The 25427-nt window shown below is 34.8% G+C and overlaps 1 protein-coding gene, 1 non-coding gene and 1 pseudogene across 7 annotated transcripts in view; 2 read left to right on the top strand and 1 right to left on the bottom strand.

Moving 5' to 3' along the window:
* ELOVL7 (ELOVL fatty acid elongase 7) overlaps positions 1 to 18225 on the top strand; it is a 63308-nt gene extending 45083 nt beyond the window's left edge. For 5 of the 6 annotated variants that reach the window (XM_039869990.1, XM_039869992.1, XM_039869991.1 and 2 more), the window contains 6 exons: positions 1656 to 1846; positions 4029 to 4109; positions 4990 to 5046; positions 7251 to 7356; positions 12131 to 12267; positions 15514 to 18225. In XM_039869990.1, the coding sequence (XP_039725924.1) occupies positions 1656 to 1846; positions 4029 to 4109; positions 4990 to 5046; positions 7251 to 7356; positions 12131 to 12267; positions 15514 to 15723 (782 nt within the window). In that variant the 3' untranslated portion in view covers positions 15724 to 18225. The remainder of the gene's footprint in view (positions 1 to 1655; positions 1847 to 4028; positions 4110 to 4989; positions 5047 to 7250; positions 7357 to 12130; positions 12268 to 15513) is intronic. The other variant, XM_039869995.1, reaches the window with a different exon arrangement.
* Positions 9187 to 9305, bottom strand: LOC120608351 (uncharacterized; annotated as a pseudogene).
* A 5665-nt stretch (positions 18226 to 23890) lies between the features above and the next one.
* LOC120608310 (5S ribosomal RNA) lies at positions 23891 to 24009 on the top strand. Its single transcript, XR_005654374.1, has one exon. It is a non-coding gene; the product is annotated as a 5S ribosomal RNA (ribosomal RNA).
* Positions 24010 to 25427: the final 1418 nt, after the last annotated feature.

Genomic DNA, 25427 nt, shown 5'->3' with positions numbered 1-25427 from the left:
TCTACAAGATGTTAAATGATATTCTACAAAAAAATCAGGGCAATTCATTATGAACATGAATCACTACGAAATCCTGCAGAAAAGCAACTTGTTTGTTTAACCTAGCATTCCCAGTAGCCTCTCATTACTTTTGTAGAAAGACTTTAAATCCCTTGCATCTATTGCATAGATTGGGACTTAGTTGTATAAGATATGTGGTAAGGAACAAACTCATTTTTTTCCCCCCAAGTAGTCAGTTTTACTATCAACATTTGTTGAATAATCTCCCTTCTCTTCTTGTTTATGGAGCTTTCTTTATCATATTAAGTTCCTGAATATCTTGGGGTTTGTTTTGGAGCTGACTTTTGGCTAATTTATTTTTTAAATAGGACATCTGTCAGTATTTTTGAAGGTAGCCCATTTGAATGCAAAATAAATCATCTTTAATAGTTAAAGTCATGCCCTAGTATATCCAGGTGTCAAATGGGAGCTCTCCAGCAATAAAACCAAGGCCAACTGAATCATTCACCATAAAGTCTACTGAAAAAATTTTTGCATTGGGTAGGAAGTCAGACTTGAAGGGTATTCAAAATTTTTCAGTACTTGGCTATATCATTAGCAATTTAAGTGAGCAAGGGCTGTATTCTCCCCCCATCTCTCTTTTCCAGTTGGTAGAAGTGATGGCATTTAGCGATCTAAGGTTAGTCAAGGCTCAATTTTAATTCAGATGCACTTGGAAATTTGTCTGTCGTTATTTTCCTTTATAGTACCCTGGGTTTATGATGCAATTTAGTAAAATTACCCCTGAACTACTTAAGATTATAGAATTAATCACATTTCATCTTGAGTTGCAATTTTTAATTCATCTAACTCTCCTGGCCGGGAACTAGCAGTGATTGGATGAATTTCTTCTTTACGTGTTGTGAAGCTAATATATGTTTTTGCTCAAAATATCAGTTTGGTTAGCCCACATTTTGGACACCTGGAACCCACACTTTAGATACTTAGCTGATGCTAAGGTCGCTTTTAGTTCTATGATTCGGTACATATGGAAATGTCACAGTTTTCTTGGGAAAAGAAGAAATTTAAGAAACAAAACATAAACATTTTTGTATATAAAAGAATGTCTGGATGGAGCAACTCTAAAATGCTGCTAGCGGTTATAGATGGTGGGAGCTTGCTGGGTGTCTTCTGTCCTGCAGGTTCATTCTGCATGCTGTGCTGGACTCTGGAGAATGACCAGTATGGACTATATCCATGGGCTTGTTCCCCTGCCCTCTGGTTTCTGGTTAGTTTCAGCCAGGGGAGAGCCCCCAGGAAACTGATTAAAGTGAGGAGAATTGTGTTGGGGTATCAGTTCTGTTGGCCCCTTACTTAGAATTGCCTTGAGCTGGCCGAATCCCTCAGCTGAGTGTCACAGCTCCTCTCCACAGGGCTTTTCCATATGACTCTCTCCTGGGTTCTGGTAACCATACCTCTCTTTGCCATCTGAAGCCCAGGATACTAACAGGCTCACTGTTTCTAGCCCCATCAGTATCCCTGAAGACAGTAGTGATCATTGCCCAAAAACTCCATTGTCAACATCAAGGTCTAGGTGCTCACTTAAAGAAATGTTGGTTGCTGTCAGTTATCTCTTGGCTAAGTGGATGTGCACTTACATCTTGTTTTCCTCTTAGATCCAAGAGTTGAAGACTGGCTTCTCATGTCCTCGCCTCTACCACAAACCATCATCCTGGTACTCTATGTCTATTTTGTTACATCTCTGGGACCAAAGTTAATGGAGAATCGAAAGCCCTTTGAACTCAAGAAAGTGATGATAACGTACAATTTTTTCATAGTACTCTTTTCTGTGTATATATATTATGAGGCAAGTGTCTTCAGTATTCCTAATGGGAGAATTTTGCCTGAGTCTTCCTGTTTATCTGTCATTATGTTTCTTGTTATGACTGTAAAGCTTTTCCAGATTTAAGGAATTTTAGAAACTTATCTCACTAGAGCAGGGGTTTGTCAAAAACTGTTCTGTATAGGTCAGATATTGAACTCTTTAGATGATCTCAGTATAGTCCACTCACAGATAGTGAGACAAATTAACATTAAGTCCAGGGACTTACACATAGTTAGCCTTACTAGGTGATTGAATGAATATATAAATGTTAGTTTTAAGGAAACGCATACTTGGAGAAATTAAGTAACTTACTTAGAAAGTTAACATAGCTGGTAAGTAATTTGAATCCATGCCTGTCTGACATCAGAGCTCATCCTGATTCTACTGAGTTGTCATCATCATGGTAGGAATCTTTGGTTTCTGCATGTTCTAATGAGTTATGAGATGGTGGACTATATTAGTTTGGTTTCTGAAGACCCTACAGAAAGCCAAGTCACACAGCTTCTCCTGTACATTGCAGTGCTTGTTTGGAGGTAGGGAAGAGTGGAGAATCAGTCATCCCTGTTTAAATAAATGGACTTAGAATGTTACTTGGATCAGTCAGAAGTTAAGTCTGAGCTCAAGAGAATATGAGGATGCTTAACGGCAGATCAGGATTTTGTAAAGCAGAATTAGCCATTTCTGTACCATATTCCCTTGTTCCTTAGAGAAAATTTATTGACTTGTAAAATTTTTCTCACTCATGAAATTTATATTTTCCAAATTTTAATTTTCAAGGTTTTATAACTTACCATGTTAACAGTGTGATTAAGTTATCTTATGAATCAAGCTAGGAGCTAGTTTTAGAGAAAATGGTATGTGTTATTTATTTTAATTTTTTTAAATTTATTTTTCAATTACAGTTGACATGCATTATTATGTTAGTTTCAGGTGTACAACATAATGATTAGACATTTATATACTTTACAAAGCGATCACTCTATTAAGTCTAATACTGATCAGATAAGGATGGTGTTTTAAAATACCACAATCTAAATAGTTTTTCTTTCTTCTTTGTTTCTTCTCTTTTTACCATTAAAATATCATTTTGATAATGCCTCATAAACCTTTGCTTTTAGATGTTAATTTATTGTAAAGTTGTCATTTTAACTTTAATAGAAATTAATAATAGGAATTCAAAATGTACTTCAGTGGCAGAAAATGATGTAACCATTATACTGAGAAAGAAAACATTCTAGGGAAAATGCTGGCACTTGTGAGAATAGGGTGTCAGAGAAGGAAAGAACAGATCACATTGTCAGAACTCTGAATTAAGCCAAATACTTAATGTAGGCATTAATTTAAAATTATAGCCCTTTGATCTTCATTTTCAGATACTGTTTTGAGAGAAGATCTTCCTACCATCAGACTGAAAAGATATCAATGTGATCTTTGAATTATGGTTCAGACTTATCAACAATAGGCTTTTTCTTCTCACCACTAGTCTAAGGTCACTTTGTGGGTGTGTTGGAATTAAGGCTTGCTAGACTGCACTGTTATTGTTGAGATTTTTCTTTCTTACTTGCCTTGTGAACCCAAGCAAAACTAATATCTGAGTCTCGTGTTTAGTCAACCTTAATTTTAAGAGCCATGGATTACCATTTCACATTACACCCACTAGCCAAGGACAAGAAAAACACAACTCTTGCAACCATTTTATGAGTACATTAAGGAATTTATTTACTGAGTAATTGGGAATATTGGAAATCACCAGAAAAGACTGAATTCAAACCCAGTTATCTCTTTACAGTACACAAACATAGGCACAGACATATATACATATACATATATGTACACATACTATCATATACCCACTAACATATGCTGTTTAAGCAAAATACTCCCAGTGTTCTGTTCTCCACTATATTAGAATAATTCTCCCAAGAAACGGACATTTTAGTTCAAACACAGTTTATGTAAATAATATATGAGTTTACAATTTTAAAAATTCTTGTTGCTTTGATATCAAATGAATTCCTAATTTGTAATTATTCTAGCCTGCCTCTCCCTCTACACTGACTGCTGACTCAGCTGAGAATGTAATCAAGAGACACAATCCAAACTACCTTTGTGGTAGCTCTTGAGCAAATACTTCCTTCTTTAATGCGTGTATGTTGCCTTACAGTTTGTGATGTCTGGCTGGGGTACAGGTTATTCATTTCGATGTGATATCGTTGACTATTCCTGGTCGCCTACAGCATTGAGGGTAAGTTTCTCTTTGGAAAAATTTGTAACTCAAAATTAGTGTTAAAACTATTTGGACTCTTCATGTGAACTTAGAATGAGTAAATGACTCAATTATTAGAATATATGTATTGAGAGAAAAAAAGCTAAAAATTACCAGAACAAATCAAAGAAAATCATGTATATTGTTTTCTATAAAATAAAAATCAGGAATTTTCTTTTTGAATTTCTTGGATTTAAAAATAAATTTGTAGCTGCTTCCTTAAAAAATTTAAAATAGAATTACTGTATGATGCAACAATTCCACTTCTGGGTATGTACCTAAAGGAATTGAAAGCAAGAACTCAGCTATTTCTATACCTGTGTTCATATGAAACAGCATTATTCACAACAGCCAAAAAGCAGAGGCAACCCAAGTGTCCCTTGATGAATGAATAGTTAAACAGAATGTGGTGTATATACATAATTGAATATTATTCGGCCTTCATTTAACAAGGAAGGAAATTCTGACAAATGCTGCAGTATGGATGAGCTATGAAGACATTATGCTAAGTGAAATAATCTAGGCACTAAAGGACAAATACTATATAATTCTACTATATGAGGTACCTAGAGTAGTCAAATTTAGAGACAAAGTAAAATGGTAGTTGTGAGGGGATGGAGAAAAGGGAAATGGGAAGTTGGTTAAATGGATAGAGTCTCAGTTTTGCAAGATCAAAAGAGTTCTGTGGGTGGATGGTGGTGATGGCTGCACAAAAAATATGAAGGTATTTAATGCCATAGAACTGTACACTTAAAAATAGTTAAGATGGTAAATTTTATGTTATGTGTATTTTGCCAAAATTTTAAAAACCATTTTCTTCCATGTAAAAAAATAAAATTCATATCCATTTTTTCTGCAGATGGCACGAACCTGCTGGCTTTATTACATCTCCAAATTTATTGAGCTGTTAGATACTGTATGTAGTCACCATATTTGGTAAATGTTTGATGTTTCAATGAAAGCAATAAACTGCTAGAGTTCAGCTGTCTGATAAATTGGGTGCTCTCTCCTCTTTAGGCAGACCTACTATTACCTTTTTATTTTTTATTATCAGTAATTTTAGAGAATAAGTAGGATAAATTTATTTTTCAGTCTCTCGTAAATTCTAAACGGTTTTCTTATGTATACACCACATGTTTTAGATAAGCATGTAACTGTCACATACACTACAAGGCCTTGTCTTTATGTAGATCGATGGCAGCTGTTTTGTGAAGCAAGTTTAGGAAGTGAAGAGCAGAGGACATTTTACCTTTGGTTCTGCAATCCGAAGCACTGTGTCATCCATACTCAGAGGATAAATGCCTCAAAATTCATAAATCTATACTAGAATATTAAGTTACCCCTGGAGTATCAGTAATTCTGGTAATATCAAAACTATCGTCCAACTGCCTTTCTGAAGTCTGTGCTTACTGGGTCCTCTCTCTGCTTGGGGATCAACTCTGAATTTGGGTGACTGGGCTGTGGAGAAACAAATGCCATGGATTAGGGTCCATAGGAGGGAAGAAAGCCATGCACCTTTGTTTCCAGAGTAGGAAATGTGGATATTTATTGTATCTTTGTGGCATGCGGGTCTTAGTTATCTGGAACCAGTCCTGGATCTAAGACCAACAACTGTGTTCTCCTTTCAGAATATATACCACTGCATTTCTTGTAGCAAATCTCAACATGCTTTACCTTCTCAGATGACTCTGCATAATGTTAGAATTGGAAAGGACTTTAGGGAGCATAGCATCAGTCCACTGGTTTTCAAATTTTAGCGTGCATTAGAATCACCTGGAAAACTTGTTTAAAACACAAATACCTATATCCCACTCCCAGAGTTTCTGATTCAGTTGGTCTTAGGTGGAGCTCAAGAATTTGCATTTCTAGCAATCTCTCAGATGATGTTATTACTATTGGTCCAATGTCCACACTTTGAGAACCCCTGCTGTAATCCAGAGGTTCTCAACCCTCATGGTGCAGTAGACTTAATTGCATTACAAAGCAAAAAGCCTGGGCTCTATCCCTAGAGATTTGGTGCCAGATGCTCTACAGTAGAGTAAAAAGCTTCTTGGACATTGTAATATGCAGCCAGAGTTGAGAACTATTGATCTATTGAAGTCCGGAGCCCGCAGTCTGAAAATATATTGAAGCCAAGAAGTTAAGTGACTTACCCAAAGGAATGCTGCTACTAACTGGAAATAGGACCCCAGGTTGCTGCTTTATGCCATTTTTTTGTTGTACCATGCTGCCTTTTTCCATGTGCATAAGCAAATGCATTTGGCTTCATTGTTTCTGCTTTGCATGTTCTCAGTTCTAGCTTCCATTAGAGACTGTTGCTGCCTCTATGTCCTTACTTAAACCACACTTCTGAAGTACTCCTATGAATACTTTTGTTTCTGTAACTCTGTTTAGTGCCGTATTTAGAAGTTTAACTCATCACTCGTCATCTGAATTTTGAATATTTCTGAATATTTAGTTCTGCCTTTGAATATTTTTTGAAAAAAAAGTTTCCCCCAAATTCTTTCTATTCTACTCCTGTGCTTGCAGAGTTTCTGTAAACCATTGGGTACATTCGATCTGAATGGTGGCTTCATTGCCCTTCTCATTTTTCATAGGAAGCTTTGCTTTTTTTCCATCCTATTTCGCCAATTAATTCTTCAAGTTTTTTCCTGACTTTTGATGTGTTGCAAGTCATCTTTCAGTCTGCTTAATCCCTTTTTAAATTGGTAGGATGTGTTAAAGAGTGATATAGAATAATTTCAGTCCTAAGAATTAAGATTCCCTGCTTTCTCATATACTTCAAAATCCACGTGGATTTTTTCCCTAACAATAACATTTCTTTCAATAATTTGTGACCATATTCTTCACTTTATATCTTTGATTTTTAAGTCCACATACAATATCTTTTTACCTTTTTATTGATTTTCCAATGACTAGGCCTCATACCTAAGTTCCTGCATACTAATTAGCTTTGGAACTGTCCCTTGGAGAATCAGCTGCTTCTATCAGCATTCCATAAAGAAATCCTTTCAAAGCAAGTTATGATGTGAAATAGTTTATATTTGCCAATATTTTTATAACACTAGATAAACTATTGCATGATTTTATATGAACTTGATTTTCTTTAAATTATTTCAGATATTTTTTGTTCTGCGTAAGAAGAATAGCCAAGTGACTTTTCTGCATGTCTTGCATCATACCATCATGCCATGTGCCTGGTGGTTTGGAGTCAAATTTGCTGCAGGTAGCCAAGGGAGAGTTGGGATCCTGTGTTATAAATAATAACATTCTTGTATGCTATAAATATAAGATCTGTCCTTAAATGTGATTTAAAAGAAACTCAAAACATCAAAGACTCACTTTGATCAAACTTCTGACTTTCATTATTACTTGAAATCTAAACATAGAACTCTTACCTAGATCCTCCATTCTTTCGAAATGAATGACTTTTGGATACAGTCTTCTACACATATTTTTCTGGTGGTTTTGTTTGTATTTTATTCTTTTTCTCATAGAGTTCTAGTAAATGTCTTTAAATAAATAAACAAACAAAGAAATAAGATGATAAAAGCCTTGGTATATTGTAGTATAGTTAGATATCTATTCCTTATCTGTTACCAGAATAACAGATTTATCTGTTCCATGTCTTCTTTGTCTTAAAATTTTCAATAACTGATACATACTCTAACCCCTAATAGCTCTTTAAAGATGTGTCAAATTGCAGTTTTCTTGATTTCCTTTAAACATCCTACCATGTTAAAGGATGCTTTTATATTGTTTTTTTAAGGTCAAAAATAGTTTAAATCAAAAGCTTGACAAATAGGCTCTTTTGTTTGGTTTCATTTTTATGTTTTTGTGCATCAAAAATGGGAAAAAAAGATGTTAAGTAATTTTACCCTATCATAAAGTTATAAATAAGTGATATCCCCAAGGACATATCCTTATTAGCAAAGTTGTTTGGCGAAGTATTTATTTATGGTAGTTTCTTAAATTTAAGAATCCTTTAAGTAGGCCTGTAGCCCATATTAGACAATGCTTTAACATTTCTGTAAATAACTCACCTCTGTTAGGCCTTCTGACTCTGCAAGACTAAAAGAAAAGAAGAACCACAATTGAAGAACACTTGTTTGAATTTTAGACTCTCTAGGCAGGAAGGAAAAAATCTGCATGTCTCATGTCTCAGAGCATGAGAGAACACGGATAAGCCAGTAGCACGAAAGAGAGATGCCAGAACCCAGGAGGCCTGTCTCTACCATGGCCAAGGGCATCAGATTTTTCAATATGTAAAGTATATCCTTGCCCAAAATTAGCATTTATCTGTTGAAGATTTTTAACAAGTAGTTGTAGCTATTTTTTTCTTATAATGTATGTAAATGTAAAAAATTAACTCACAATGTAATAAGATAGTCTCATCTGTGTCCATTTCACAAATCAAGGATAGCTGTATTCTTTAATCTCCATTATTTCACTTTACTTTTTATGTTTTTGTTTTCTTTCACATGCATGTCTTCCCTCTCAGTGTTGATGAAAAATTGAAAAAGACCTAAACTTACACTAATAGAAGCAGCTATAATTTCTTGTGTGCGTATAATTGTGAAACACAAGTCATACTGAGAGGCATTTGGTATCTTCTCTCAAGCAACTTGACTCCTAAATTATCAGCAATAGGCAACTATTCTATTTTTGGAGTATGCTGGAAAAGGTTCTTTTACACCCTTATAATTTATCTATTCGGATCTTTCCCATGAGACCAGAATAGTATATCACAACATTGAAAAATTAGATATAAATGGAAAAAAGATTCGAAGGCAATACCTCAAAATATAGTGATTTAGAGATATGGACACAAAAAGTGGTTTCCCTCTCCTTTTTTATCTTTCTCTGTATTTTCTAATTTTCTCCATTACATATATGTTATTCTATAATGTGAAAAATAAATTTTATTTGAAAAATAGAGTTGAGCACTTTTCTAATTTCTTTGAGTCCATTGCTAGTCTGGCTTCTATTTCAAAACAAACAATGCTTTCAGTAACGAAAATTTAAACACGATATACCTTAATTTTTTTTTTTTTAACACCTACAGCACCTGGTATTCCTAGGTGGTCTCCCATCCAAGTACTAATCAGACCCGACCTTGCTTAACTTCTAAGATCAGACGAGATCAGGCACGTTCAGGATAACATGGTCGTAGACATATTTTCCTTAATATTTTAATGTTACCATGCCTATGGACACCAAGCACTTTGTAGTGGGTTCATTGTCCACACCCTAATCCCCCTTCTGCTTTAGAAAATGTAAACAGTAGAAAATAACATTTTCTTTTTTCTCATATGTCCCATGAGTAGACATTTCTGTTCAGTCTTGCATGTGGAATCTAATAAACGTGTGTATACCTGATGTCTATTCAGTGACAAGCACAGCAATAAGAGCTGAGGTATTTCCAGAAATGTAGTTTTACATTGGCTTCCATTCCTAGAGTGAAATGGTCCATTTTAAACTGCTCTTTCAAAGACTTGAGCACAATTGATCTCTATCTAGTATTTAATTTCCTGTTTGCCTATTGTACAAGTCTCTGGGATACTATCAATCCAGATTTTTTTTTTGAATATAATGAAAATATTTCTGTGTCAGGTTTTTATATTAATTATGCACAAACTCCCTTCCAGAGATATGGAGAATTATGATAATTACCCAGGTGATTCCTTTATTTTTCCCAAACCGAATGAGTAAAATGTGTGGCACTAATTGTAATTTATTCTAAGACGTTTGCTTTTCAGAACTGTTATTATAGAGAAGAAAGCAAGCTTAGAAAATACTTTATTAGAAAAGCCTTCCAAAAAAGATATGAAAAACATTACTAATTAAAATGTGATTGTTCTGTGAACGAATTATTAAAATAACTCATCAGAAAATAGTAACTAGAGAAAATAAGCAAGTTAATTTTATTTGATAGCTTATTTTCAGCAGTAATCCTTGCACTAGTGCTTTGATAAATTCCTTTCCATAGGATCCTCTTTTTAGGACATTTAAATGGCGAAAGCTTCTGAATGGGAAATAGACATTCTTCTACCAAAAAATGGGAATGGTGTCTTAGTGAGATAGGCTCTGATGTAGTTCATTATCAAGAGTGCAGTAGATTTTTTGTGTGTATATAATCGTGAGACACAAAAATTGGCTTATCCTCCTGTTAGGCAACTTAACTCCTAAACTATCAGAAATAGACAACTATTCTATTTTAAGTTATCATAGAAAAGGTGTTTTCACACCACTATAATTTATTTATTCAAGTTGCTTTTGGGAAAGAAGACTAATCCAAATGTAAATAATAAAAGCTGTGAGGTAGTTTATAAACTTCATTAATTTAGTTTCTTCTGATTCGAAATTGGTGATAAAGAATTAGCTGAAATTTTATTACTCTGTTCAGGAAGGGAAAATTTATGAATGCATAAATGAGGCATTGGGGGAATATTTAAGCAACTTAAAATTATTTGAAACAGGTTATTTTAAGAGAATACTTTAGCAATGGTAATATCTAGAATTGCTGCAATTATGAATGATTATTAAAGAGTAATTAGTTTCTACTATGCAACAATTTTTATTTTGCTTTCAATTTTCTATAATTCATAGTGTTTGTGAATTTGGTCCTTGTCACATAATTAGTTCAGATTTGTGAGGTTTTGTTTTATTTCTGAAATTAAAGAATGCTGGAATAAAGAATATATTTTGAAAAAGAATTTAAATTTCAGGCCAACATTGCTAAACTGAATCAGGCTATGCATAAAGAATGCAGGTTCTTCTAGATTGTGCCACTTCGGAATGAGTGGCTAGGAAAGAATTTTGTCTTTTTCTCCCACCACCGACTATTGATCCTGTTACCCCTTTCACTGTACTACTGGTCCAGCTAAAGGCAATTGAAATGATCTTTGCTTATATTCCCCTGCATTCTTTGCTTCTATTCTAAATTGTATGTGATCAGTACAAGCTGTGGCGAAATTAGAAGAGAAAAACCAAGATGGGATGGCACAATTTATAATTATCAAATGGAAGCAGTAAACAAAGATGGTTTAATAATTAATAAATGTTTATTTTGGAAAAACAGTAATTAATGAAAGCAAACTTTAGCACAGCTTACTAATGAAAACCAGTGGTTTTGCTGACAGAGTTTTGAGGCACTAAAAATGTCTATGGACAATTGAGAGTGGAAAAGGTGGATTCGATTCGATACAATGACTTGTTCAAAAGTATTCTTATTGGCTTTATTCATAATTAACCAAATTGGAAACAATCCAAATATCTTTAAATAGGAAAATGGGTAAATAAATTATGATGTAGTCATATAATACACAGCAATAACAAGGCAGACTACTAATATGCACACAACATGGATGAATCTTGAAAACATGTTGATTAAAAGGCACAAGAGTATATTCAGTATAATTCCATTTATACGAACTTTAAAAGCAGGCTAAATTAATAGTTGATAGAAATCAGAATAAATGTTACATTGGGAGGGGTGTATTCTTTGAAGGGGGGTGTGAGAACCTTACTTAGTGTTAGAAATGTTATATTTTGAATTTGGTAATGGTTATGTGGGTGTATACATACGTAAAAAAAATCATCAAGTTGTAACTTAACAAGATTAATGTACTTTGTATACTTTATATATATTAACCCTCACTAAAAAATAAATCTGATTACTATTATTTAGCAAAATAAAAAGTAATTCAACTTAGTTTGTTAAATCTAAATCATAAGACTATCTTAAGTCAAGATCTAACAAAATAAATAAAGACTTGCTAATTTATTTTCTAAGATTGTATCTTATATTTTACTAAATGAATGTATTATCTAGCTTCCTTTAATTTGATAGCTGTTTAACCAGATTGATGTTTCATACACTGTATGATGTTCTTTGCACTAAAATTAAAGAAATAAATGTACTGAAGTCTCAGTTCAGACAAAAATACGTCTCATTTTAAGGAACAGTCCCCCCATTTTATAATAATTTTATTTTTCAGGTGGTTTGGGAACATTCCATGCCATGCTAAATACGGCTGTACATGTAGTCATGTATTCCTACTACGGACTATGTGCATTGGGACCAGCCTTCCAGAAATATTTGTGGTGGAAAAAATATTTGACGTCATTACAGCTTGTGAGTAATTATTTTCTTTAAAACTATTTATGAAACTAAACTAGAGTTATTTGTCTTCCCTGCGAATTAGGATACTAAATAAATAGATAATGAAGTTTACAAAACAATGAGGAAGTAGTATCTGGCCTCTATATGGCATCACATCATTATCATTTCTATGCTATTTAAAATTTTGTCAGGAACTTTGTTGAAAACAAAGCATATTTGGTAGCCAAGAGGCTCAGACAATTAAACTAAAATGTGTAACTTTATACCATCTTTCAGCTATTTTATGTGTTTATATAAAATAAACATTTATGATCAAAATAATTTCAGTTATATGAACCTCACTAGGTATAATAATAGATTAGAAGTTAGAAATCTCATATTCTAGATTTAAGTAACATTAAGGGAATATAACTTTGAGGAAATTTTGAGCCTTCCTGTGTACCTGCCTATCTAGTTCTCACATTTATAAATCTATTTTCTTCCAACTAGTAAAAGTATTGTGAGGATTAAAGGTGTAGAGTGGTGATGTAATATATATATATATATATATATATATATATATATATATATATATATATATATATATAGAGTATATATATGTGTGTATATACATATAATATTGACACACACAATTTTGTGTGTATATATATACACAAAATTGAGAACCCCAGACAACCAAACATAAGGAAACAGTGAAATAGGTTTATTTTAGTTTCTACTTTGTAATATTACAGTCATGAAAATTATTCACAATTGCTTTCTTTTTAAGTGTTTTTATTTCTGATAACATAAATTAGAATACTGTCCTCAAGTAAGCAATATTCAAAAGAGCAGAGGTGCTCATCTAAGACCTAATAATACATTCTGCGCATTAACCCTAAAAATATAAGGCTTATAATTTTTTTGAAGAGTAACCATAGATTGAGATGATGATTTACTTTAAATTTTGTCTTCTATTAAAAGAATAATTCTGATTCTCATATTTTCAGATTTCCAATCTATAATAAGTTAGTGTCATATTCTGCCAATAGCACTAAAAAGAAAGTGTGAATTTGAGTATAGATAGCCTACTGAAGCTTAATTTCTATTAAAATCCTACAACTTGTGAAATAAAATTCAGCATAGTCACATAAGATGTTCTCTCAGGTAAGAAACTGATATTTTAGTCTGTAAGGATATTAAATCAGTATCAGAGTATATCCTTGCAGAGTTGTTTATTGTATCCAAAATTGACATTACCCTAAATAACCAACTGTGAGGAAATGGTGAAATAAATATTTTAATTCTTACTTTAGAATATTATGAAGTCATGCAAATTATTCACAATTGCTTTCTTTCTCTTTTTTTGTAGTTAGTGCTCTTTTTTTATATAACTTTATTTTTTTAAGTTAGTTTCAAGTATACAGTATATTGGTTAGACGTCTATAATGTTCATAAAACAATCCCCACAATTGCTCCCTCCCTTCCCTGGCTCTCCGCTTAACCATCATATTAATGCTAACTACATTCTCTCCGTCATGCTCCCCGTACCCAACTATCAACTACTCATTTGTACTTCTTTAACCCTTCACCCCATTCTCACAGCTGCTTTCTTTTATAGTAGGTTTTCTGATTTTAAAGTAATATATGCTCATTACTGAAGAATAAGAACATCTACTTAAGCAATGAGAAAGAAAAATAAGCGTTACTTCCACTGCCCAGGGATAATCAGAGCTAATATTTTATTCTCTTATTTAACTTTTCTCATATATGTATATATAATAATACACACACACACACACACACACACTCATATACACACCTTTTGTATAATTTGTATTATACTATATATACAATTTTGTATTAGGCTTTTTTTCACTTAATATACTCTTAAATGCTGTAAAGAATTTTTAATAAGATGGGAAAATACTTATATAGAAAAAAGAAAAAGAATAGATATTTGTTCATTATTTCAAATGTGTCAATTATACACAAACACACCAACGTAGGATGTTGAGGATCTTGCTTAGGCTTCCTAAGGTTTCATTTGCTCTCATTAGCAAAACGAGAACAATAATTATAGCTACTACATGGGAATGTCATAGAAGTTCCTCAAGATAATGCAAGGAAAGTCGATGATGATAGTAAAAAGAAACTATGTGAAATTCTTAGCTATGGTTATAACTGAATGGATTATAGGTAATTGTTATTTATTTTTATTAATAGATTTTTACTTTACTAAAATATTCACAGAACATATGTCACCTTTTATTTTTTAATTAAACTTATTGGGACAACATTAGTTAATAAAATTATATAGGTTTCAAGTGTACAATTCGATAGTACATCATCTGTATATTGCGTGGATTATTCACCACCCAAAGTTAAATCTTCCTGTCACCATATATTTAACCTCCTTTACCCTCATCTCCTACCCCCCTTCCTTCTGATAACCACTAATTCACTGTCTGTGTCCATGAGTCTCTATTTATTTGTCATGTTTGTTTGTTGCTTTCAGTTTTATATCCCACATATAAGTGAAATCACATGGTTCTCAACTTTTAATCAGGAGAAAAAAGATATCCAAAAAACCTGGGCATTAGCCTATAAAATCTCTCTGTTAAGACTGTGTATAATGTTCTGAAACAGAGCCCTTGGGCATCCCTAGGAGAGTCTCTAATGCTATCTCACTCCTTGCAGAGTCTCTGCTGCTTTTGGCAGATAGGATATATTCTTATCTATGACAATAGAGGACAAATGGCAAATATGAGGACTCAGAGTTGTTTCAGCTCCTACAAAATTAGTGGGGCTCTAATTAGAATGTTTCATTTCCCCCAATTTGAAATATCTGGTCTAACAACAAAATATTTGAAATTGAAACTGTCCTAGAAAGTTAGGCCATAAGGTAGTGGTCCTGCATGCATTTCATTAGTCAAGGACTCAGGTCAGAGACTTGCAAGGAAAACCTGCTCTGATGGTTCTCTGAGTATGAAAGGGCTGCTGCACTGTAGAGCTCCAGGGACATTTACACAGGGCCTTCAGGAGTGAGCACTTTGGTAGAACTGAATAGTGGTTCCAAATTCTCATTTGGATTTTGACACTGTTCCGTCTACTATCACTCTCTTGGAAGCTAGACTGAAAGATAAAATTCCCTACCCACAGAAGCCTGGAGTGCGGTTGGAGAGTTTTTAAACATAAACAGGCAAAGAATGCATTAAATAATTGCTCCATTGTGACACTTCATATTTGAACAATATTTTTCATTCTTTCATTTGTTAGGTCCAGTTCATCATTGTCATCATCCACCTAGGCCAGTTCTTTTTCATGGAGGATTGCAAGTACCAGTTTCCAGTCTTTCTGTACATTATTATGATTTATACGTGCATCTTTCTGCTGCTCTTTCTCCATTTTTGGTACTGTGCTTACACCAAAGGTCAAAGGCTGCCTAAATCTGCGAAAAATGAAATCTGCAAATACAAAGATCACTGAAATTCAAGCACTACATGAATCTATGAATGAGACACATATCTTGTCTTCCTTGACAATCAAGAGATAGTCCCATGTGCAGTGCATTTTGTATACTTTTCAAAACCAAGAGCTTGTATTTTTATGATAAGTTATTGGGGTTTCTGATGTTTGAGAGCACAAAGCTTCCAGATAGCAGAGTCTTCTGATAATTAGAGCCTAAATCAGCCAGTTTTTTTAGCTGCTTTTAAACCTAATCCAAAAGTTTTGTTAATACATTTTGTTACAAAGGAGGATGTGAAACAGTACAGTACTTTTCAAAGAAGTTCAGTATAAATGAGAAATATCTTTAGATATTTTGAGCACAGACAGAGATCCATGCTGTAAAATGAATTCCTTCTGCTAGTTCTGGAAACTTCTAACTGTGAGCTCTTGCTTTGTAGCTTGTTGACTATATTCAGAAGACACTGTTCACTTCAGATTTAAATTCCCATTCTAAATGACTCGAATTTTTAATGTTGTCATTTAAAATCACTAACAATAATTTTTAATGGCTCTTGAGTAGCTGCCACCAGTTTGGATGATAAGATTTTTTCACAGCCTTTTGTTGTATGAAAATGTTTAAAAGTAATCCTTTCAGTTAGTACATTGATGCAGTTGACACTAAGATTATGTTATTATTTTAAAAACAAGGTGATTTGTCTGGATGGCTTAATGAACGCTTTATTATTACTGTTTTATAATTAACTTTTTGTATATTTCTGGAAAGAGATGAATTTGTCAATGGAAAAAGTACTGTGTAATTCAGTGGGAAAAATCTATTGTCTGTTGTATTACAATGTCACTTTCTCATGTTGTCACAGTTTAAAGGATTATTTGGTTAAATATATGTTGGTTAGACATGTAAATGTTCATATTATGAGCACACTGCAGGCACCCTTAAATCCTATGTGATTTTAGACTACCCATCACATGGTTTCCATAGATGCATTACAGGGGCTTCTGAAGCAGTTGGAGGCAAATGGTGACACAGAGATTATACATGGAAAATGATTTAGTTATATAAGGGTCTCTCTCAATAAAGAAAGAGAGACTGCATAATAGTTATTGTTAGAGATACACTGCATGAAAAATATTTGCTGAAATTATTAATTAACTAACAGCCTGGATTGCTTTTTTCAGATTTATGAACTGTATAATGAAGTACATAAATTTGTTTTGCATAGATTTCGTTACTTTAAAATTGCTATTTCAAAAATTCTCTTGTTCTCACATATTTTTGTTGGATAACCCAGACTAATGATCAATAGAGTTTTGTGCAAGAAACAGAAATATTCAGACATTTCTGAATTTTTCCTTATAGGTTATTTTTTCCTATGATATTTATACTTGATTTTTGAAGGATTGCTTATACTTATATGACTTTAAATGATTAGTACTTATGGGTCTTGTGTAACACATAATGATACTTGTGCAACCAAGTCTGAGTGTTTACTCACTGTAAACTCCTATAGTTCTCTGTCTCCCCGTAATCTATTAAACTATACCATGGCCTTTTCTCTTCACACTTACCAGATTTATAAGGTCGTGTGCCTTTAAGTGACCTTTGATGACTTCACTTGCTTACAGTATGAGAAGGTTTAAGAAATTGCAGGAGGGGAGTGTATTTGTATTTTTTCAAATAAAGGATAAAGAACAGGGGAGTGGAGCAGATCTAATTTATTTCATTGATGGTCTCAGGATTCCTTAAGTATTTTCCTGTTTTGGCTCTTCAAATCCAACCTGTGCTAAATGAGAAGATGTGGTAGGTGCTGTTATATATACACACAATTGCCAAAGACCAAAAATAAAAGTAGATAAAACAGGAGAGTTTTTCTTGCATACTTTCTTAATTTCTTGATTTCTTTGCATACTTTCTGACCCGCATTGTACAACCACTTCTAACTGCCCTGTAGTCTTTGAAATGTTTGTTGTCAGCTATCAGCAACATGTGATGGAACCACATTCTAAATTATCATGAATCAAAATGGAGAGCTAGAATTTAACATGAAAAGAAATCACAGCTGGCAGAAGTGTCCTCCATATAAACATCAGCAGAGCAAAATGCATATCACTAGATGTAGAATTTGCACAGGAATCATTTTCTTAAAGAGTTTTGTGAGTTATAGAGTTTCTATTGAGGTTTCATCCCACTTTTCGGGACTTTATTGCCTTTGGGTTTGCTTACCTAACAAATAGAGCCCAGTTACAGAATCTGATTTATGACATAATGCTCTATTAATCCTTGAGAACCTACATCTATATTACAAATACATAGAAATACAAAATTTTAAATATCTATGAGACATCGCCATTTTACAGTCTAAGTAGCATTCTTAATTGAGTAGACTACATTGTTACCTAAATCATGAGGTTATTTCCTTAATTATCTCCTATTTGTCATTCTGTCATAAAGACTGTGGAAAACTCTGTGGATATTGTCAAAGATGGGGTGTGTGTATATTATAATAAACGTGTGGCATTACATGCGTGTATCTTTTTTTTCAGACTCTAATTGAAAAAAAAAAAACAAAACACCTACCCATATGCTTGCATGGGTAGGTGGTTTATCACCTGAATACTCATTTAACCAAAGCACTTTACACATTAATTGTACACGTGTGATGTTCAGAGCCCTGTGCTAAATCTTAGAGTGATACAAAGAGGCTTATGACATAGTTGGGACCTCATGAAGTTTACAGACTGGTGGAGGAAAATATATTACAGGACAGTATATGATAGATGCCCTATTTGAATTTGAGTTCCGTGTTTAAGATGTGCAGAATTTCAAAATGAGTGCTGGTTTAGCGGGCAAGGTATTCTAAGTGAAAAAGAAATAACAACAAGGATGAGGGGAAGGAAAGTATTGGGAAAGTTGAGGGAATGGTCAGTAGACTAACTTAAAGTGAGGCTTCCTGTAGATGCTACAGAGAGATGAGGCCAGAAAGGGAGGCCAGCTCTGACCTGGGTGACACACTGCTGCAGCATCTGGGCTGATTCTCCAGGCAAATGAGCATTCAGTGGTTTTTGAGAGAGGTATGATCAAAGTGGTACTTTCAGATGAGTCATCTGGTTGAGTGGGGTGGGGCAGGGTGGAGGCATGAGATACTAAAGGCAAAGATAAATTAGTTGGTTAAGGATGAGGTGAAGAGAGCCGGAGTGTGATAGAAAGAAAGAGGCTAATGTGTGAGAGCTTATGATGAAGAGTCAGATCTGGAGACTGATGGACCAAGGATGGACTATGTAGGAGGGTCCAAGGACCAGTGTGGTGGTGTGGAAATTTGGCCAAATCTGAAGCTGTGAAGAATGCATGTTGGAGGATGTCAGTTGGAGGCATGGACCTTGGACAAACCAGTTAACCTCTTGCAGCTTTTGATTCTTCATCTATAAAACGAGAATACTAGTACATGGTCTCCTTGCTGGATTGTTATGTGGCTTAAATGAGATAATGTATTTAAAAGCCCTTTGTAGTAATTGGTAAAAATATGAAATAATATGCGCACAGAGACTGTAGACTCAGCAGAGTTTAGTGGGGAGGAAAAGAAAGTGAGTTCCTAGCCTAAGATAGAGCAAGTTATGGTTCTGTCCACCTCAGGTGGAATAAGGTATATGTTGATTAGATATGATGTTTCCACCAGGTGTAACCATGTTGTGAGTAGGACAGACTCACAATATCTTGTAATTCCAGGCTGCCCCAGAGAGAAGACCAGAGGTTCTTACTTTTATGTGGCTATCTGGGTGTGGTTATGGCTTTTATTGACAGCTTATATTAGGTCAGGCTGTACATGTGCATGTAACCTAAAAATCCTTACAAACTACAACACTGAAAATATCCAAAAGAACATTTGTGTCTGTAGTCAAGCAGCAGGAATAGGAAAATATCGCCTGTACCTTGTTTATATTCTAGGGCCCACAGCATTTGATTAATTTAGGGGACAGTCTGGTTACTAAAAGGAGAAAGCTTGTTACAATGTAGTATTGGCTTAAAGTGCCCAGGCTACACAAGGGGGCATTCTGTGCCTAGTACTTACAACCTCAGTAGGGATGACGTAAGAATCTGACGATCTAAATGTGAAAGCTGTGAGCTCAGAGCTGCTGTCTTAAAAGCTGCACAAATTCCTGTCAGTGCATCTTCTGCTTGCTTTATGTTACCTTGTCCATAAATCTTTTCCTTTCTTCTTATTCTTGTGCTAAACATTCTACTTTGAACCCAAATTGTTTTGCCTGGATTATAGAATTCTCCTTGGTCTTTTTACATTTTCCCCCCAATACAAAAACCTTTTATCCGACTAGGCCGCTCTCATGGAGGGAAGCTTGTAGTGGCTGAGAGCACAGAATCTGGAACCAGTATGTCTGGTCAAATCTTGGCTCTGTCATTTACTCACTGTGTGACCTAGACACCCTCTCTGTGTTTTAGTGTCCCCACTGAAAATGGGAACAATGACACGACTTTTCCTCATCGGTTTAGTGTGAGGATTAAATGAGTTAATACAAGGAGAAACTTTTAGACCAGTGCTTTACCTCCAGTTGTTAAGGCCCAAAACCTCAGAGTCATCCTCATCTCTCTGTCTCTCCCTCTCTCTCTCCATCAAAGGCATCACCTTAAAGTATAAACAGAATATGACCAGTTCTGTGCCCTTTTACACCATGTCTCAATTTCTGGAATAGCTTCCTATCTGAATCACTGCTTCTGCCCTCATCTCCTTATAATGCCATGTCTACATCACATTCAAAGTTATCTCAAAATAAATTAAATCATGTCACTCTTTTACTCAAAACCCTCCAATGGCTTCTGGTTTCACCCAGAGAAAAAGCCAAAGTCTTTGCAATGGTCTACAAGACCCTCCATTATCTGTCTCCCACCTGCTATTGTGCCTCTGTTCTCATGTCTTATGACTCCTTCCTTGGCTCCCTCTGCCCCAGTCACACTGACCTCGTGGTCACTGGACCAAGTGAAATACATTCCCATCTTAGGGCCCTTGGTTTAGCTTTTGCCTCTGCCCAATAAACTCCTTCCCAAGTAACTACTTGACTAAACCCCTCTCTGCCCTTCAGTCTGCTCAAATGTCACCTTCCGAGTGAGGCACACCTTGTTTACTACTACAATCTACACTTTGACCTCTCTTTATGTTGTTCTTTCTTTCTTTCCTTACATCACTTTTTACCTTGTAACATGCTATACAATGTACTCAGTTATATTTAAATTGTTTATTGACTCTCTTCTTCATTAGAAAGGAGGGCACCCTGTCCTCAAGGGTAGACATTCGGTCTGTTTTGTTCACTGCCGGTGCATAGAAGAACAATGGCTGGCATATTACAGGAGCGGAATGTCCCTCAACTGGAATTTGTCAGGTGTTTTTATGATTAGATTGAGAGTATTAGTTTTTAAAAGGAAGACAACAGAAGAAAAGTATTCTTATCATGTTACATCAAGGGTACGTACTATCGATATGACTTTTCGCCGTTGCTATCAACCTTGACCACCTGGTTAAGGTAATGTTTCTCTTTTTTTCTCCCTTTTTATACTTTATTCTTTGGAAGGAGTCACTGTGCACCGACATACTTAAGGATTTCCCCTTAAGAGCAAAGTATCTGTATAAATTATTTGGAATTCTTCTCTATGGGTAAAGTGCCTTTTCTCGTCTATTATTTAATCACTTATTTAAGTATTATAATAGTATGGACTCATGAATATCTGTTTGATGCTTTGGGTTATAATCCAATATGACCTTATTTATTTTCTTGCTCACATTCTTCCAGCTTTGGCCATTCGGAGGCCATCTAGGTAGCTCCTGTGTTATTTTGATATATCTTCACTTCCTTACTTTCTGGTACTAAAGATGCTCCAGGCTCTTTTCATATTTCATATTTCATATATCCTCACTTCCTTACTTTCTGGTACTAAAGATGCTCCAGGCTCTTTTTTCATATTTCCTGCCCCAGTCTTAGAATCAGCCAATTCTGCAAGGAGTCTTGGTTCCTTTGATTGGAGAATAGTATTAGAAACCAAGAGCTGATGCTAGCTAGGTGTGCTAATTGCTACTGGAGTATCATTGCTTCTAGGCCCTCTCAGCTGACAGAGCAAGGAAGTATATGTGTGTATACTAATCAGTGTATATATACATATTTATAAATATTGCTGTATGTAACTTTGTATCTATATTAATACAAACATGAGTTCACAATGATATCTTCAATTCTAATCCATTACCATGTGGATCATTCTAAATGCCTTTGCCCCTTGTTTGTCTATAACTCCAACAGTGAGAAACCTGGCTCCCAACATCTGCCATTTATTTACTTAATGATTCAATTCTAGTATACATGTATAGTGGCTCCAGAATTCTTAACCTATACTCTATTAACTAGAGTTCCCTTTGTCTTCATTTACAAACCACTCATTCCCAGAATTACTTAGGTCTGCACTTTTCTCCCTCATCCTTTTCAATGAGTTTGTTTCATTAATTTGTAATACAGTTAGATGGGTTTTTTTTTTTGGTCACATTCTACATTCCATCTGGGACCCTCTCACCTTCTAAATGATTTTTGCATCCTTTAAGATTGACTCTTGATGCTATACAGCTCTTTGAGTTTTGACAAATGTGTAGTGGTGTCCACCATTACAGTATCAAATGGAACAGTTTCGATGCCCTAAAAATCCTCTGTACTTCACTGGTTCAATCCTTCCCTACCCTGAACTCCCAGCATCCCCTGATCTGTTTGCCATTTCTATAGTTTTACCTATTCCAGAATGTCATATAAGTGGAATCATACAGTATGTAGACTTTTTAGATTAGATAGTTCCACTTATAAATATGCATTTAAGATTCCTCCATTTTTTGTTTATTTGTTTGGCTTAATAGCTCATTTCTTTTTACTGCTCAATTATATTCCGTTGTTTGGATGTACCACAGTTCTTTATTCATTTGCCTATCGAAGGACAGTTTGGGAGTGATCATGAATAAAACTGCTATAAACGTTCACATGCTGATTTTTTTATGGATATAGATTTTCAAATCAAGTGGGTAAATACATAGGAGCACAACTGCTGGATTGTATAGTAAGACATATTTAGCTTTGTAAAAACAGCCAAAATGTTAGCCAAAGTGGCTGTACCATTTTGCAGTCCCACCAACAATGAATGAGGGTTCCTATTGCTCCGCATTCTCAGCAGAATTTGATATTTACAGATTTTTAGATTTTAGACATTCTAAGAGGTGTATAGTATTATCTTATTATCACTTTAATTTGCATTTTCCTCACTACAAATGGTTTCCAGTATAATCTAATTCTTTTTATTCCTCACATGGAATGCCTTTTATTTTCTGATTTTTGCATATTTCTGTACATTCTCTAGTCTTTGTTCAGGCGCTTTCTCCTTCATGAAATCTTTACAGATTTTATTATCCCTTACTAACACCTCCCTCTTTTGAATTTCTATTGCACTATAATGGAATTACATCATACCCATATTTAACTTACTCAGATTCAACTACAGATCCACAATCTTTCCCTGTGATTATAAAATCCAAAAGGCCCAGGAACCCTCAGTTTGTAAGTTTGTAGCAAACTTATTCAGTAGCCAAACCTGACTTGGGCACTAAGAGGCTATTTATCTTTCTTTTCATCCACATAGGATAAATGTTCATATATTTTAATGTAGAAATATGAATGTGTTTGATTATGGAGTGCTGTCTGAACCTCTTCTGTGATGTTAAATAATATATATGTATAAAATAGTCCCCTCAGAAGTATGTTAGATCACATTTATTAATCTTCAGAGGAGTGGAAGTATTTTAGTTTCCTGGAGACTGGTAAGTAGAGAATGGATCCGAAGAGGCCAAGAGATACCTTTGTTTCCTGAGAGTAGAGAGGAGCTTCACCTTCCCTCTGATAGTATCTCTGGAGATAGTCTGGTCAGCAAAGTTAGACACAGCCCAGTTAAGATTTCTGGACCTTGAGACTGGTTCTAATGTAGAAAGGAGCTGCTGAATCCATGGGAGGAGGGAGAGAATGTCAATGGACATTGCAAGAGCCATCTCTAATCTCAGATGACAGAAGGTATGCTCTAGCCCTTCCACCTTACCATACCTTGAGAAAATTGTGAAAAGAACTGAGGGCATATTTTTATCTGTTAAAATAAATAGGACCAGTCTACGGCCATGCCACCCTGAATACGCCTAATCTCAGCTGATCTCGGAAGCTAAGCAGGGTCGGGCCTGGTTAGTACTTGGATGGGAGACCACCTAGGAAGACCAGGTGCTGTAGACGTAAAAATAAATAGACAGACAGACAGACAGACAGACAGATAGATAGGACCAGTAAGAATACCAACCAGTAAGAACAAATGTCAGAGTAAGAAATCAAGTTGGACTATAAAAAATAGAGAAGTTCTATTTCTTGGAGTCATGAGTTTGTGGACTAAGAATCTTACCTGACATATAGAGGTAAAATTATATCCAGTCCTGACAGAGAGGTTGATCTTACTCTCTTAATTTTATTGAAATAAACGCCCAGGGTCTCAGATCTTAGAAGTCTTTGAATCAGCATTCAAGCCTAAGACTACTGATTCAGAGCTCTATGCAGTGTCTGTTACTTGATAGCCCTGTGGTGTCATGTGGACTGATTGCTTACATTATGGTACTTTACCCATTTTCCCCCACCTGTGTACTATATTACTCTCCAGCTTTCTTCCTTGTACCATTTTGCAAAGTGAATCAAGATAAATGCATTCACAGCTCCCCTACCTACTCATTGTAGGAATAATCATAGTTGCCAAAAGAGAAGCTTTCAGACTGTGATTTTAAGAATATGAATCCGTTTCATACCTACAGGCAAAATAGCCTAGCAGGCAATTTCTCATTGAAAACAAATTCCCTTTGTCATTATTTACTTCTTTCACTGGAGAGCACTTTTGCATAAAACTGCAATATATTTTGTCCTAGTCAAATCATAGACTTACTTTAAAGGAGTAACATCTAATTTCTTTTCTCTGACTACAGGAGAGAAGGGAGCAGCTGTTGCTCCTGGATGATAATGGTGGTTGGTGATGGTGGTGGTCATGGTATGATGTGTGATTATTTTTCATATCTAGTGGACTCCTTCTTCACTTCAATAACTGCCAATTTCTTCCTTGTGGGCTACTACTGACTACCATGGACTGACCATGCAGACTCTTCTTGGTTTTCCCTCCTAGGGTGGAGCAAATAAATCTCCAAACTAAATATAACTACTATTTTAAAAGATTTTTGTCATGTGTGTTTCACAATCACATTGCCATTTTTTGTATGGCTGTCTTTGTTGTCATTTCTTAATAGGCTCTAATACTTTAGGGTTGTGGGATCTGTAATATAGTTAAAATTATCTTTGCCTAATTCATCATTGTAATCTTACATATTTATTTTTATTTTTTTCAGGTTTATTGAGGTATAACTCACAAATAGGAATTATATATATATGAGGTATGCAATTGATGTTTTGTATACATTGTTAAATGATCACCACTATCAAGCTAATTATCATATCCATCACCTCACATAGTTACTATTTTCTTCTTTCTCTTTTATTTTCTTTTTTTTCGTAGTAAGAACACTTAAGATCTACTCTTTTAGCATATATCACATATACAATACGGTATTGTTAACTATAGTCACCATGCTGTACATTAGATCCCCAGAACTTATTCATCT

This window comes from Pteropus medius, unplaced genomic scaffold (genome assembly GCF_902729225.1).
Source record: "Pteropus medius unplaced genomic scaffold, Ma_sr-lr_union100, whole genome shotgun sequence".
NCBI lineage: Eukaryota > Metazoa > Chordata > Mammalia > Chiroptera > Pteropodidae > Pteropus > Pteropus medius.
The sequence above is the reverse complement of the archived record's forward strand: the minus strand, read 5'-3'. Positions and strand labels throughout refer to the sequence as shown.